Genomic DNA, 17,489 nt, shown 5'->3' on the forward strand with positions numbered 1-17,489 from the left:
GTTTATTATGTTTCAATTTATTATAAAATCACCATCAAGTATAATTAATATGATTATGCTAATTTATATTTATAAAACAGAATATGTATATATTTTTTTTCAATAAAACAAATAAGCAAAGAAAAAAATTTGCAGATTTACTAATATTTAAAATGTTATTTCTTTCTTCTCATAAATTGTTATCCATTTAAGATTATTTTATAAAAATGAAATTAATGATTGATATTTGATAAACTGATGATGTGTCTACTGGGTGTTATAGTAGATTAAGGATACTTTCTTTTTTTTTATAAAATATGAATCTTTTGATTATTTCCATGACATATTTATCATCTATGATTTCAATAAAGAAGTACATACCAGATCTTGATGCCCATGTCAAATCTTTAAAACCCTAATCATCCCCTCTCAAGCTGCTAACTAGCTCTTTTGTAGTTTTGAAACCGCTTACATTTTTAGATCAGTTTTGTTAAAGTTAAAGTGAGAATTTTAGAATTGATATTGGCATGAAATCCAAAAAATCCATTTATTTAGACATCTTATTCGTCTAAATACACCACTCCTTAGACCCAGAGATTTATAGCACTACATATACAGTGGATGAGGATAAAAATTCAGGCAAATAGCAGTAACAAGGAAAAATATATACACATATATATTTGATTATATACATTTAGGAAAACATTTGTATTATTAAACTGCAAATTACAAATCAATATATACAAAGTTTTTCATAGGATATTCATCGTTTCATAAGAGGTAAGTTAAACTACCTCACTTGTGGTATTCCAGAGTGATAAAATTTAAAATAATGAAAAAGTCAATATATTTTTAAAAAGTATAGATATAAAAGTTTTTTTAAAAATAATATTACTGTGTTAAAAACAAAGACACCATATTACAAACAAACAGCACAACAGATTTTTTTGTTATAAATTTCTAAATAGGTACATTAATAATGTAACTAATTTATGGTTGTTAAGATTCTAAAGTTGAAATATTACATGAGCATAAGATTTTAAAAAAGAACCATAACCTAAAATATATTGAAAAAGTGGAGCTACCAACTTTAAAATGATGAATATCATAAAACAATTACAGTTTTAACAGTACTCCATATTTTCATGATTTTAACGCCTGGCCTTTTTCCTTTTTGTTTGCTTCGCTTCCCTACTTTTCACCGCACGCTTATCCTTCTTCAGCCTCGGGTCGACAACTCTGTACTTTCCTTTGACACCAGCCGGTCTTCTCATTCTCTTCATAGCAGTGTGCTTCTTTGCTACCACATATGTTATTTCTTTCTTGGGTTCTTTAGCTTTCTTATACAGTCTGAAACAGAAAGATAATTGTGCTAATAAAAAAATAATAACATATTATTATCATCCGCTTCTCTAAATTAGACATGGATACTAATTTAGAGAGTTTGTTAGATCTGACAGATTAATAAATTTTTTTTTAGATAAATTAGTACCAGATATCAATAAATGTTTTAAATCTTTACCGTTTAATTTGTCTAGCCTTTTCTTTTTCTGAGACATCTGGATTCTCCATAAGACCCTCCAGTTTCTTTCTGGCTTTCTCTAACTTCTTTTGAGCCCTTCTCTTCTTTCTAGCACGGGCTTCAATTACTTTCTTTATTGGTCTTGAATTCAGTTCCTCGAATTTCTTTTTGTATTCATCAACAAGTTCCTAAAACATTTTAGATATGAAATAAGAAACTTTTCAGTCAATCCAAGAAATCTATATAAGCACAAGACTAGGAAAAAAATTTTATCACATCACAATATCTAAAATGGATTAGAAATACTTACAAAAAATTTAATATGTATATAAATGCAATAAATATGTTATAAAAACTATTTAATTATCATTGCTTCAACAACTGACCTTGGGAACTGGTGCTTCCTTCCTCATATGTTTCTTCTCGTCTTCTACAAACCAATCAGGAAGGTTCTCATCATTGAATGTGTACCTGTTCCAAGCACCATCTATTAGGTCTCGTTTAGTGACCTGAGATGAAACCATCATGGCACCCAATGCTAACTGTTGCTCATTAAGTTTCACTTTCTTCAGCTTACTATCTAAAAATCAAATAACAATCTTACTAATCCACAGTAAAAAGATTCAGACAAATAAAAAATTTGAGAAAGTTTTCTACAAGGGGGAAAAAAAAAACCATATCAGTTACAAACGTAATGGTATAGTCATTATTGCCTTTGTTTAGTTGGAAAAAAATTATTGTTTGCCTTTTGAGATTCTTACACTTTTAAAATGTGATAAACAAAGAAAATAAATTTGTTTATAATTAATGATCTTTACACCTAATTCATAGAAAAGTCGGTAACTTGAAATCACTTTTTTAGTGAACTTGATGACTCAAAAAATACCATTTTTTGAATTTCAAAAACTAATTTTTACCATAGCCAAATACAAAGAGGTGTATAAGGCAATCAACCATTCAATACCTAAATTGTAAATTTTATAATCACTACATATTGGATCACTACTCAACATAATATAAACTTATTTTAAACTAGTTAATATTTCTCTACATAAATTATCTATTTAGTAATTAGATGAGACTGAGTCGATGTCTGTTTAGATTTAGAATCATTAATGAAGAAAACCGTAGGGGCTTTGAGTATGATAAAACACGGATCTTCTAAGTTAATAGGCAATAAATACCAACTAAGCTTAGAGTCATCCAGTAAGAAAACATAAGAACAGAATAAATTTGTAACATGGTATATATATCTTTGTATAAACCCGATTAGAAAACTTAATATCAATTTACTAATAGGAAGATTTTCAGTTATTAAGTCTCAGTATAACGTGACCATATAATTTAGTCAACTTTTGTAAGGGTTGTTTTTGAGTCAATGACTATGAAATATTGAGTAGACCAAAGAAATATAATGAGGACAGCAGAAAAAGCCTTGCTCCCCTCCCCCTCTCCCGCCTACAATACCGGCCCTCATACTACAGCTGAAGGAAGTATGTAAATTCAAAAGGTTTAGTGAACAAATTATTACCAGAACCCTTTATTTATTAAAATATGATATAAATCTGAAATTTCAGTTCTGTACAACTTTCCATTTTTGAGCAAGGCTGACCACACATGCAGGGACAAACTATTTTGTGAAACTTGGATATTTGGACCCAGGGGACCTCAAAATGTGCATTTCCACCAAAAACTGGAATTCAATATTTTTCACAATCGCAATACTTTCCCCTACTATACATTTCATATATAGCTAAGTGAAAGTAAAACAAAAGATAATAATAAGATATAAAATACTTGTTAAACTAACCTTTAGGTACAATTTCATAGCCTCCATCCTTCCCAGGAACTTTCTTCACTTTTGAAGGTGGTTGCTCAATTTCGAAATCAGAACCAGATTCTGAAGAATCATCACTGTCATCAGAATCGTCACTCAATCCTTCACCACTATCAGATTCGGCCTTCACCTTAGCCTGAGATTTCTCAGGTTTAATCTTAGCACTAGTTTTTTCTGTTGCCTTCTTACTGATCACACTTGCCCCTTTTCCTATAACATTCTTTGCCATCTCTTCCAGCTCGAATTCTTCATCTTCATCATTCTCCAGATCTTTAAAAACATCCTGAAAGTGAATTTGAAAATAATCAAAATCAAACTATAATGCAAATAGTTAATCTCTCAGTTTAAGAATAAACTTTTTTTATGATGCTCATCGTTTCAAAGCACTTATGAAAAACATCATTTTAACAAGACTACTCATAAGAAAGTCAACAAAAGAGACATTTCTGCTTCTAGGTTAATAAAGTTTACAACCCTTTTTTATCTTGATTTACTATTTAAGATATAACAGAAGAAATAACTGTAATGAAAGAAAAAAGTCATAAGCTTTTATTAAAATATAAAACACTAAGTGACAGAGTAATTGCTGGCTATAACAAGTACCTCATGCACGAATTATTGCTTTAATAATATTATAATAACTAATATTATCAAATATAATAATACTATTGATAATCATAAAAGATCTTAACAGAAAGTATAAAGATGATAAATAATTTTCAAAAACAAGTAGAACTAGAGGCAGATATGGAAAAAAATCCTTCAGTTTTTGGCATCATTATTAAAGACTTACACCAAATGAATCTTGACTAATTCAACTTGACAACAAACAATTACCTTCTCAAACCACAATTGAGCCTTGTGAACACGCTTGGTCTCCTTATCTCTGGGATCTAAATCAGTTAAAAAGGGATGATTTTCTTTCAGGTCTTCATCATCATCATCATCATCTTCTTCTTCTGATTTTACATCTGATGAAAATCTAACTTTTTTCTTTTCAGTTTTTATTTTTTTAATTGGCCTTTCCTCATCATCTGATGAAGAAAAATCTGGAGAAAAAAAATATATATACAGATAATAATAAACCTTTACATAAATCTACAAAATAATATTTGTTTAAAAAAATTAGTTGCTCACCAAGATTTTCTTTATCGCTATCATAATCACTATCACCTCCGGATTTTTCAGGTTCGGATTCATCTGATGAGTCTTTGTAGAACCTAGTGGAATAAATATTCTAATATAAGAATCTAGGCAAATTTTAACCCACAACGTAACAGATGGGTCTGTTGTCACCAGTTACAATTATTTGTCTTCTTATATCAAATCACACGTTCAATATAATGCATTTATTACTATGCTTAGTTATTTATATAAAAATGTGTCATATAACTATAATAAAACTAGAAAACATAAAAACTTATCATATTTACTGATAGTAAGACACAATAGGTACCTCAGATTCACCTATCACGTATCAAAGGGTTAAAAATAGAAAATTATAAAATAAAATATACAAACTATTTTAACTTTAAAAAAAACAAAAACACAAAGGTAATCAATAATTTTGACTAAAATGCTAAAATACTAATTTATGAAAATCGTACCCGAAATTAAAATTATATGAAAATCTATTAAGATTAAATTTTCCTGATAAACAAAATATATAATTTTTAGTTTTCATAAGTATACCAAAATGTCTGATATTTAGGTCACAAATATTAATGTCATAACACAGATTAATGTAATATGTTTCTAGCAGGATGGCTGAAATCATTTTAAAACACACTCCTGCAGTACATACACCTCTTCTATTTTTGAATAATCCTTTTTATTTTTTATTGACCATGTATTATATTAGGAATGTTTTCCAAATTTAAAAATATTGGTAAAGTGTTTGTATGGATTCCATAAGCCTACACAACATCTAACTTTTTAAAAGCCTTTTGAACAATACAAATCACTTACTTACTTTTTACTCACAATTGCTATAAATTTTTATTTAAAAAATATAGTCAATTCCAATTAAAAAGCTGTTGATAAAAAATAAAAGCTAAATACCATATTTAAAAAATTATAATGAAATTAAATATTTATTTCTTAAAAGCAAAAAGTAAAAATAGTTAATTATCAAAATGAGTTTCTTCATTTCTGAGGTTATATGTATGAAAGTATTTTTTTTTTTTCGGCCAAGACTCCCATTGGAGTCCTATACTGCCTAGCCATGATTAGAGGTCAAAGTTTTTCATTTTGTGGGACCGCCACTCAATGAAAAAAGTCAACGCTCCAAGCCAAATTCGAACCGGCACCACCAATTAACACCAAACTGGTAAAACTGTCAACCTCTGAGCTATGGGGGGCCCATATGAAAGTATATTGATGGCTTATTTCTTTACAGTAGTAGTACATTGCCACTAACTTTACGAAAAATACAATTAAAAGTTCTCTCTTTTAGGAAGATTACAATTTTTCAATTAATTTTTTGACTTTATAGATTTAGATTTTATATCTAAAACTATTCAGTTGTATTGTTGTGTTTTTCCTAAAGTTAGTGGATGTGATTAACACTACTGTGAAGTAAGGTGTCGATACATTAATTCCTACAATGAATTTAATTTAAAGTAAGAATGATTACAATTTTTGAAATAAATTAAAGTATGATGACTTACATTCCTGACTTATCCAGGATCTTCTTATCCTTTTCAAAAGGGGCATATGATGAACGGTAGGTCCCGAAATTCTCATCTTCCGATTCTTCATCACTATTAGCTAAAATGTCCGGTTTCTGGTCATCAACTCTTTCTAGTACCTATAACAAAATAATAAATCAAAATTTAAATACTTCTACAAAAGGAAATTTTTATAACAATAATTTTATATCAAAATCTATAGCTAGTGAATTAACTATAGCGAGATCTAATAAATAAGTTAAAAATTACTGACATGTTTTGAAGAAATCTGTTTCAGATTAAATAATGGTTCTTGATCATCCTCTTCAATTGGGCCATGGTCATCTTTGTGAATCATCTTTAAATTTAACTTCTCTTGGAGTTTAGCCCTTTCTCGATTAGCTCTTTTTCTTTTTTTCTTCAGTTCACGTGCTTCTTCAGACTAGAAAATTTGATAAAATTAATTAAGCCATTAGTTAAACTTATTAAAAAACAATCAATAAACTAAACTTTTTATTGTCATTACATAATAATTAAACACTATTATGCAAAATTTACCTCCAGAACATTAATTTTCTCATCCATATCAAGTAGTTCTTTTTCATCATCAGATAATTTAACTTCATCTACTTCCACTTTTTCACTTGATTCTTCTTCCTTTTTAATTTTAGATTTATCATCTGCAAAATACTTTTTAGCCATCTCTTTTCCCCAGCTCATGAGCATCTTTAAATCTTTACGACCAAGAACTTTGATATCTTTACAACACTCTTTTATTTCTAATGTTGTCTCTTCATCTTTCAAGATATCTTCATGATCTAGTGTTAACTGAAAAATGAAAGAAAAAAGTAATAAGAAGACCACTACCTTAAAAGATAATTTATATAATCCATGCTAATTGATTTCCACAAATTGATTAATATGATTTTTTGGGAATCATAAAAGAAAAAAAGTTGTGATGACAAAATCACTAATGCGATCGTAAAACAATAAATAATTAGATTAATTATTTTTTATAAATGATTGTTTGAGAGTGGTTTAGTTTATTATCAATTTACACAATTTTGATCGTTTTTTTCTCTCAACTTTTATTCTTTAAAAGTTATAAAGCAGTAGTCAAAATATGAAAAATGATTAAAACGTACATAAAAAATATGTGTCTTTAAATTCAACACAATCGTAAATTTATTTATAGACAAACAACAGAATAGTTTTAGGCAAGCTCAGTGATAATTAAAATATCACTTTATAAATTGATAATAATTAATTACTTTATTGCTATTCCTTTCCTGGCCATTTCAAAAATATGGGAGGGAGAGGAAGGTAGTTTACAGGTAATCACTCTATTCTAAATAGAATGAGAAGCTCGAGTTTTCATTTCAAAACAAAAGTCAACCCTCTCAGACCAGAATTGAACCAATGCAACCATAGTTTTGAGGTTACCAAGATGACACTTTTACACACTATACACTATACAATAGCATCTATACAATAATTACCTGTCCTATCCATGGTAATCTGAAGACAGTATTTTGAGATCCCAGGAAGTAATTGTATGCAATAATGAATTCCTACTACTCAAGAAACTCCTGATGTTTCATTAAAAACTAATAAAAAAACCTGACTTACACAAGAAGCGACTTGAAGCTCTTCAACAGGATTGCTACTCTTTATGAACTCAACAACAGACACTGGATTATAGACGCCACGCAACTCAGAATACCCTTCAGCTTTTGTCTTTTTCTGTTTATCCGGACGGAGGAAATTTGCAGGCAGAGTAGGTTCCAAATCGAGCTCTTTAAAGACATATCTTGCATCCAAGAACTTAGGATCCAGTTTGGCAGGGGCTAGATAATATTGACACACAACAAATATTTCAGCTGATTCATTACGTGAGGCTTGCGGCTTTGTTGCATGAACCTGAAAATAGTTCAGAATAAATAAACAATATATCCATTATATTAAGCCTCAATTTTCAAACAAAATTGCTATTCCTTACTTTGAATAATTAATTTAAAAGAGAATACCTTTTTAAAAAGTTGCTTAAATACCCAAAGAAGAGGGTTGTAATCTTTGGAACGAAATACTTTAGTGACAAACCATCCACCTTCCCTGAGGAAATGGGTAGCAAGCTTTAAAGCACTTAAAGTGAGACATGCTTGCTGATAAGCATCATAAAGCCAATTCTGACCTGTTTAAAAAAGATTAATTAATTTTTAAAATGAAAAAGTCTTTGACTAAACAATGATAAATAAAAGAATAAGACACTTTGATTTACTAGACTTGTTAGCCTGATTCACAAACATGTTATCAAAGCTCACATGTAATATATAAAATTGTTTATTGAAGTAGTTAAAAACCAATATGTCTACTGCTGCTTAGAAAGATACTAACCACAAGGGTTGAGTATTCTTCTATAAATGCATTTATCTTATCATTAGTCTTTAGAACACAAGGAGTTGGCAATCTCTTGTTGCCTAGGACTCCCATCGCAAGGTCACATTAATATTGATAATCAATGCGACCAACAGGGATAATATTATCAGATTTTAGGTTTTCACCTCTGAGAGTAGTGCTGAGGTAACCTGAAAAATCGGGTAATTTTGGGTAAAATGACCTATATTTGTTTTTGTACCTTGGGTGAATAGATTAATAATTATGTCAATACTGAGTAATATGCTTAAATATATTGACATCACCCCATGGGGCCAACCTACTCCACTCTTTTTCAGTTCAGTATCTTAGTTCTAATCCAAACAATATTCAAGTTCCAAAATGAAATTAACTGGCTAAATCACTTTATACAATTATTTTTAAATATCTTAATTGTGATTTTATGCAATGAACATATTCTTTTACAGAATGTTACTTCTACGTGAGTAGAATTTACTCATTGATACCAATACATTACTCAAAGCTTTAGCTACACTTACCAACATTAGGAGCACCATCATTCAAAACTACATCAGCTTTCCAAGTTTGAAGTTCTTTCGATATAGCCTGTTTACACTTATCAGTAGTAATATCTTCGGTTAATGATATACAACCAGGTATGGGTTTGATAGGAAACAAATCAACCCCTAAAAATAAAAAATACATGTATACTGATTTAATACTATTCAATAATTTTACCAAATCTCCATAAAATAAATTATTACCAATCACTATGCTTGAGACAGGCATATTTTGTTTTGCCACTTGCATCCAACCTCCTGGAGCTGCACATAAATCCAAGCATACTTGAGATTTTTGAAGAAATTCGAATTTTCTATTCAACTGAATTAATTTGAAAGCCGCACGAGACCGATAACCTGTAATTGTTGAGATTATACTAAAAACTCAAATTAATTCCAAAAGAAAAGCATGCCTCAATAACTAATAATATTAAACCTGTCTCTTTGGCGAGCTGGTAGAATTTATCTTTCCGTTGTTTTCCAACTTTGGCCTTTTTCCCCATTTTGTTAAGATTTCAATATATAAATTCAATCAATCTTCAACATAACACATCACGTGCTGGTAACTGTAACCAAAACAATGATTTTAAAGGTTGCAAAGCTGTTACCCATGTGCTGCCACCTACTTGAAAATAATTTAATGTCATAGAGGCTATTTGTTGGTTATATATCGGTACACCGAAATGTGATAGTTTATCTTAGATATCCTAGAAATAGTATGTTTCCCGACTCTGGTTCTTTTTTTGAGTAGCAAAGGCACTTTTTTTTATTTTCTTCTACATTTTAACGAGCTTTTCATTAATACCTCTTGCCTAATAATGTCTTCTTTATTTTCATCACTCTGGAGAGGCAATTCTCAGGTGAAACTTTGTGCTACTTCATTACAAAATGTGATAAGTACAATAACAGTGCGAAATAAGTATAAGGATGTAGAACTCCCACCAAACCATGGTCCAAAAGCTGGAGGATTCAGAAGAATTGTTCATTATCCAGAAAAGTATACAGTTCAGCCTCTAAATATAACTAGATTAGGAGGAAGAGATCCAGTATCAGGTAAATTTCATAGAATTCTACAGACTTTATTGTTAATCTTAAATGATTTTTTAGAGGTACTAGGACAAGTGGGGAGAACAGGTCTGGCAAGTGGGTCTATTGGCTCTTTTTTGCCAACTCCAAGAAAGACCAACTACTTATTATTCCTCCATGTTGAACCTTTAGGATCCCCTACTGGAATTCAAAAGGAATGGCCTTTCAATAGAGGAAGCCTCATATTCTAGGAATCTATCAGAGACCAAAAGACCTCAGTGATCCATCCTGGACACAATGTAAACCAGTTTCCAGAGCCTGTCCACATGAATGATAGGTTTTCATCCCAAATTATTCCCCAAATCTTTAGATGTATTTAAAGTCTGCAATGACTTGTGAGTACTCATATTAATATTCGGAGTTAATTTCCATTAAGACCTAGCAGCCACCCAATTCTAGAAGTGGAGGGTTTATTAATTCATAGCTTGGCCTGTCTAAGCCCCTACATTCCCTCCACACCTTGCCTGCTTTTCTCAATGTCCAATCAAGGAATACATTATGCTGATGAAGGTTCTAGTCCCATTAAAGGGTGTTCAGCCCAACTTTTGACTAGCTAGTCAACTTTCTTATTGCCACTGATTTCCTTATGCCCAGCAACCCACACTAGCTTATGCTTATTAAAGCATGCCAATGACTGATGCCTGCTTGCGCTCTCTCATCAGTCTATTATTAAGTACTTAAGATGACTTGAAAAGTCCTACTTTTATTAGTAATCATCTAAGATTCTTATCTATATGTTATAGCCTGATACTGATATAATTAATTCGTGCCTATATTTTTATTAGAATATAGTTTGTTATGATCCAATTGTTTGTAGCAAATTAAAAAGCTCTAGTTTACTAATGATAAACTTTTCTTTTGTTATCATTATCTATGTTAAGTGTGTTCATTTGTCCATTTCTAGTATCAATAGTCTTCAAATCATAATTAATGAATAAATTATGTTGATATTTTTCTTGCCAAAATGTTTCTGTTAGAAGAATTTATTAATGATAGTTTAATTAAACTTGAGTTGTTAATAATGGATAATAAAATGTAACCATTTTATCTCAATGGCAAGCAATTCATTTTAAGTTGATGTTTAGTTCAATAGCTTACAATATAATCAGTATCCCTCTAAATCCCCTCTCTCAGCAGCTAAACCCAATTTCCCATCCCTATATTTTGAATAGCAATCGAGAGTCAGATGTTACACATTCTGTAAGATTATTGTTTCATATTACTAAAGGCTTTAATAATAGAAAATCTTATTACTTCTTCAAGACTGGTTATTAATAATTTAAATGAACAATGTTTCAGCCAACCTCAAGGACAATATAACTATAATTTACCCCTTACATCCACTAATTAAAACTTTTTTTTCCCAGCTATTCTGCCCAGGTCAATAAAATTAGTCATATTAACCTATTTTATTACTTTTAATTGCAAATCAACATGATAATATTATTTTTCTTACTTATAATATAAGGATAATAATAATAATGTGAAACCCTACAACCCATGAAGGGTCATGGGTTTCACTTTGTTAGGAAGAACTGTTTTTAGAACAATGGTCATATAAAGAAGTGACTTTTTCAAGATCACCACCAGATTTTTCCCCTATTAAGGTTACCAACTTTATGAGGTTAGGTGGATCTCATGAGGGTTCCGTAACCCACAGGGTTGACTCACAGTAACAATATAACAGAAAATTATTATCTACCCTGTCGGAATAATATAAGGATAATAATAATAAAAAGAATATCGTGGAAAAGGCTGGTTGTTGTGGCCAAAGATCAACAAGGTCTGTAGATACAACCGAAAAAAATAAATAATAATATAAGTATAATACTTAAAGAAGTTTGTCGGGGGGGTGCGGTCAGCAAAGAACAACATAAATAAACAAAACCATATTTATTTATTTTATGCCGACTTAAGTATAATCGTTAAGATTGTCTTTGAGGACGGCTAGTTTAGTCAAAACATTGGAGAGTTAAAATATTAACCAAGAGCATTTGAGACTTAATTTAGATAAAATTTATTTTATTTAAAAAAAAAACTTTAATCATGTAATTCAAGCAAAGTAGTTTTATTGACAAAAGCAGTTTTGTTGAAATTTATAGTTTTCTAGGTAGAGTGGTAATCAAAGGAATTGGAGGTGGAATCAAGAGGAAATACCATTGGATTGAATGGAAAAGAGGAGCTCCGACAGATGGTCCGCCTGTTGTTGAGAAAGTAATCAAGATCATGGTTGATTGGTGCAGAACTAGTCACATAGCTCTGGTAGCTGGTGGTGATAAAATGAAGTATTACCTTGCTACAGAAAACATGAAGGCTGGTGATATCATTACCACCACCAACGAAATACCTAGGATACCAGGTTTTTAAAACATTTAGTTTATTCTAGTTTCTATTTTTTTGTTTTCATATATTTTCTCATACAAGTTCCTTTGCTTGCTACAATATTTTTAATTAGTTTAAAAAAATGAATTATATTTTTATAGATAGATATGTTCATTACTCCATTGAAATATAATAAAATACTTTTAATGTTTTAAAATTGAACTCCAATTAAATACACTGATCTTGAAACTTCCTAAGTATTATTTTTTTAATGTCCATCTATAGCTTTAGCATTCAGTTATTGCATTTCTTAGTAATAATATCTGATTATTATTCTGTGTGATTTTACAGATATTGTAAATTTATGTAATCAAAATAAATTATAGCAGACCGGTACAAACTTTGCCCATTGTTAGTTGTTTGGTGACCCTGGGCTATAACAAACCTTTTAGGTATTCGGTTTTATATTTCAAATCTGCTCTTTATTTCAACATTATCTGATCCTTCATATTACTTTTAATTTTATTTTATTTGATTTTTAAATGTTAAAAAAAATTGAAAATTTTTTTTTCTTTATTCGCTTTTAATGTTTATCTTATGACTATAGTAACCAACAAAAATACTGTTTTAAAATGAAGTTTGATGAGGAAATTGCTATTACTAATCAAATCAATATAAAAAATTTGTTTTTACAAATGTACAAATTACATCTTTTCAAGATAATAATTTTTAAAAAATTTAGCCTGCCTGGAATTCTGTGGATTTTACTGAATTTTAGAATTCACCACTGTTCACAACTTAAAAATTTTCTTCACCTTGACATCAGCACATGTGAGGCTTGGAATGTGAAAACTCAAGTAACTTTCAAAATTTCGCTACATGAGCTCAGACCTAATGTCTGTGTGTACACATCTTTGTGGGCAAAAAGTAGTTTCGATCAAAATTACAGTTATATGTAACTGTAATTGTATTTAGCCACTCTAATTGTAATTGAGGCGTTGAGAACCAGAATGGACAATCCCACATTGTGAAAATTGAATATAAAAGTAATTGCCTGGTTATAAAACTAATACGTTTTAAAAAGCTGCCCTTTGAAAACAGCTGAAATATGTGCTTTCAATTCTGGTCTGAAACGGTTTTGACAAAAATTTGTAAAATCTTGTACATTATTTTACATTCTGTAACAATAAATTCTATGGTTTTCTCAAAGTGAAGGAAGATGATGCATTCTTGTTTTTAGTGCCTGAATTTTCATCTGCATTAAAAATTATTAGTTGAGTCCAAGTAATATCAATAACTAATTTCAATCAAAAGTAATCATTATTCATTTTTGCCTAACTCCAGTATATATACATATATATGATGAGAAGATTGTTTGCCATGGATAATTTATATGAGAAGATGGTTGGGGGTATGGTCAGTGAAGAATACAAAGAAGTAAAAACTTATTTTTTTAGTGCCATCATTTCAGCTAGAATTTCTAGCCTTCATCATGGCTAAGACCAAAAACAAGATAACAACCTACTAATAAAAGGATATATAGAATGATTAGAAAATAACTAACATTATAATAACATAAATAGTGTTGACAGACATGAATAGTTTAATGGAAGATTGCTGATTGACCGTGTGTATCAATGAATGGAATATGGTCCGGGTGCGGTCAAATAAAACTCAAATAGTAATAACTATTTTAATTGAGCCAACGTTTCGCCCCACGTTGCAGGGCTAAAAAAGATTCAAACAATTGACATAGTTACAAAAAAAAACATGTGGAAAATAACAGGGCTATACAATGAAATTTAAAATTTAATAAGAAAAATTAAAGTATATAAACAATAAATGAAAACGGTTATAGTAACAGAAAGATAAGAGAAGAAATATTAAAGAAAGTGAGAAGAAACTTATTAAAGAAACTTTCTTTAATATTTCTTCTCTTATTTTATCTTTTATTTTTGTTACTATTACCGTTTTCATTTATTGTTTATATACTTTAATTTTTCTTATTAAATTTTACATTTTGTTGTATACCCCTGTTATTTTCCACATTTTTTTTTTTTTTTGTAACTATGTCAAGTGTTTGTATCTTTTTTAGCCCTGCAACGTGGGGCGAAACATTGGCTCAATTAAAATAGTTATTACTATTTGAGTTTTATTTGACCGCACCCGGACCATATTCCATTCATGAATAGTTTAAATATTATAAGAAGATAAAGTCAGCATGAGAAGAGTAATAATTAAAAATAAAATTAATAAGAGGAAAGAACAAGTAATAGAATACATATGATGAATATATAGTTAGTAAACATATGTACAAAATAAAAATTGAAGAAAAAAAAATAAGGTAATAAAAGAAATGGAAAATAAAATGTATATATGTGTTATTAAATATGGAAGTAAAGTAACAGGATTAAGGAAATTAAAATACAAAGTTATATGATGCAAAAGAAATAATTTTAATTTAATAATAATAATTTAAAATGTAAGTCATAGGGGAAAAGGGAAAGAAAATATATGTAAGTAAAATACTAGAATACAGAAACAAAATAAGACAAAAGAAATTATTAGTAAATATGACAGAGAAATATGTGGTGAACATAACTAATGACATGGGTAAGGAAAAATAAGAAAATAATAGTAGAGAAATAGAAGAATGTAAAATTTAAAAAAATGGGAAAAAGAGAATAAAGCGTTTAAAAAAAATATATATAAAAAACCATCTCCTCATAGATAAATATGACTTTTCCCATAAAAGTTGCAATAAATCCTATTTCTTCTATGAATTACAACTAAACTTTTAAAATGTCCTTTGCTTACTCCCCTCTTTCTTTTATGAGCGGAGATAATATCTGCTGTACTGGATTGGTATCTTCTTTCTCAGGCTGAAGTAACAGACACTTAGTTATTGTTTATCATAAAATACTAGCGCTGCAAAAGGGTTTGTAAACTACACTATTTAACAAATTATGTAAATACTTACTTTGCTACTTACCCATAATGGTTACTTTTTGAGGTATTATACTCCTTTCTTCTGGGAAATGTGAAATAGTTTTTTATAACATTATTATCTATTTTAAATGACAAAAATGTTGTGATATATTCAATTGCATGTACAAATGGAAAATATTGAATATTTAAGGTTTTTTTTTTTTTTTTTTTTTTTTTTAGTGTTAGCTAAAGAGGGAAATGCTCATCCATTAGGAGCTTTGCCTAATGGTACTTTAGTCAACAACGTAGAGAAATATCCTGGTCAGGGAGGCTGTTACATTCATGCGGCAGGCTCTGCGGCAACTGTACTAAGGAAGGTTGGTAACTTTGTAGTCATACAGCTGCCATCAAAACATGAAGTGGCCCTTCCTCAAGAATGTATGGCCACAGTTGGTAAGCATGTTTCTACTTCACTTGTCCAAAAAGTTCTAATTATTAAAATAATTTATTGTAATTATATTTGGTTGACATTTTATTTTATATGCATTATCTTTTTATCAACAAAAAAGTTTTAATTTTATTTTCTTGAAGGTCGCCTTTCGAATGTTGAGCATGCCAACACTCCTATTGGTAGTGCTCAAAGGAACCGTGAGTTAGGGAACCGCCCAAGATCTGGTCTGTGGCAAAGGAAAGATGGGCGTTACGGAAGGAAAATCAAACCTCTTCCTCCCATGAAAGTTATTAAAACTAATGAGAAACCTATTTACGATAAAGAAATCAAATTGACCATGAACAATGATATGTATTATGGTCACAAGTTGTGGAGTGATCGCATCAATTAGAGTTTATCTGTAATATTCTTTATCTGATTTTATAAAATTTAGGAATAGGAGTGATCTAGAAAATCTATTGTTATTGTTGTAAATAAGAATGTCTCTTTACATTTTATTAAATATTATATATTATAATAATATGATTTTGCCTGTCTATTTAAATAAATAAAGAAGCAAGTAAAGATGATAAGTTACTTATGTAGTTCTCTAAAGCTAGAGATTTTAAATATTGAGAGCTATGGATACTGCTCTTTAACTCGGCCAGGAACAGGTGGCTCACTTTTGGAGTTACTCTCAAGTGAAAACCTAACTTAATTAGTCAGAGCATGTATCCTATATCATTTTCATAAGTAAATCATTCATTTTAAATTAATGAAACAAGAAAATATTAAGAATTTTTAAATGAAAATCTTAATCACCGACAATAATTCAGTCATTTAAAAAAAATAACTTTTCATCATGTCACTTATTAGAAACATACTTTTAATATTAGGTGATTGTATTCATACTTCTTTGCCACAGTAAGATTTACTAAATTGGTAAACAAAAAATAAATAGATAAATAAATCTACCAGAACTGTTTCCAACTGCTGTACTGTAATTGTTTGAACAAATTTAACGGTTAAACTTTAATGGCTCCAGCATATCACTAGTTATAAGTACTTTAAATGTCAGATCATAGAATGTTCAGTGATTTTATTATGTAAAGATGCTATTTAAAAATAATATGTTAAAATTAAATTATAAACTAAGGTTAATTATTTCATGTTATAACTCAATGATACTGAGCTTAATAATCTAATAATATTAAAAACTAACTTTACCTAATTTAACTAAGTGAAAACATGCAGTAGAATTATTCATTTGGTCCTTAAAGTTCCATGATGAATGTTATAAATTAATTGTGGAATAATTCATAAAAGTTCTGAAAATAATTCAATTAATGAAATTAATTAATGAGCAATAATATTATTTTTTAAAACTTAACTTTTTGAAGGGTTTGTTGAATTTGTTTGGAAAAATAGTAGAGTATATAGCTATTCCAGAAAACCGAATTACTAAAATAATATTGAAAATATTCAGTATTCTCAATTGAGACAGTTGCTCAAAAAAGGACATGCACTGTCAAAAGTTTTATTTTTTCTCAGAAATATTCGAGGAAACATTTTAAAAGGTGTAAAACGGAAATTGTCTGATCCTGGTTAATGGAACTATAGAGTAAACATAATGAAAAAATGCAGAAAGATGAGTGTCATCAATCAAAGACTGAAAAACATTTAGAAGTTTTAATTTATTTGAGAATTTTTGTTCAAAACCATATTTTCAAGATTAGAACAGCACAATTTGTTTATGAATATG

At 29.4% G+C, this 17,489-nt stretch overlaps 2 protein-coding genes across 2 annotated transcripts; one reads left to right on the top strand and one right to left on the bottom strand.

The window, feature by feature from the left end:
* Positions 1-985: 985 nt before the first annotated feature.
* On the bottom strand, positions 986-9,556 carry LOC106680742 (pre-rRNA 2'-O-ribose RNA methyltransferase FTSJ3). The gene is made up of 14 exons (XM_014420664.3): positions 9,398-9,556; positions 9,166-9,318; positions 8,941-9,087; positions 8,035-8,198; positions 7,637-7,927; positions 6,566-6,835; positions 6,282-6,449; positions 6,008-6,147; positions 4,476-4,558; positions 4,176-4,387; positions 3,312-3,621; positions 1,888-2,081; positions 1,502-1,689; positions 986-1,329 (listed from the first exon to the last, which is right to left on the bottom strand). Exons 1-14 carry the CDS (start codon positions 9,462-9,464, stop codon positions 1,131-1,133), a joined length of 2,586 nt encoding a protein of 861 aa, XP_014276150.1. The 5' UTR covers positions 9,465-9,556; the 3' UTR covers positions 986-1,130.
* A 65-nt stretch (positions 9,557-9,621) lies between these two features.
* On the top strand, positions 9,622-16,312 carry mRpL2 (mitochondrial ribosomal protein L2). Its single transcript, XM_014420665.3, has 4 exons — positions 9,622-10,014; positions 12,158-12,406; positions 15,538-15,750; positions 15,889-16,312. The coding sequence occupies exons 1-4, from the start codon at positions 9,780-9,782 to the stop codon at positions 16,137-16,139; spliced, it is 948 nt and encodes a 315-aa protein (XP_014276151.1). The 5' UTR covers positions 9,622-9,779; the 3' UTR covers positions 16,140-16,312.
* The last annotated feature ends 1,177 nt before the right edge of the window (positions 16,313-17,489 follow it).

This window comes from Halyomorpha halys, unplaced genomic scaffold, assembly GCF_000696795.3.
Source record: "Halyomorpha halys isolate HHAL.00 unplaced genomic scaffold, Hhal_1.1 Scaffold284.1, whole genome shotgun sequence".
Lineage (NCBI taxonomy): Eukaryota > Metazoa > Arthropoda > Insecta > Hemiptera > Pentatomidae > Halyomorpha > Halyomorpha halys.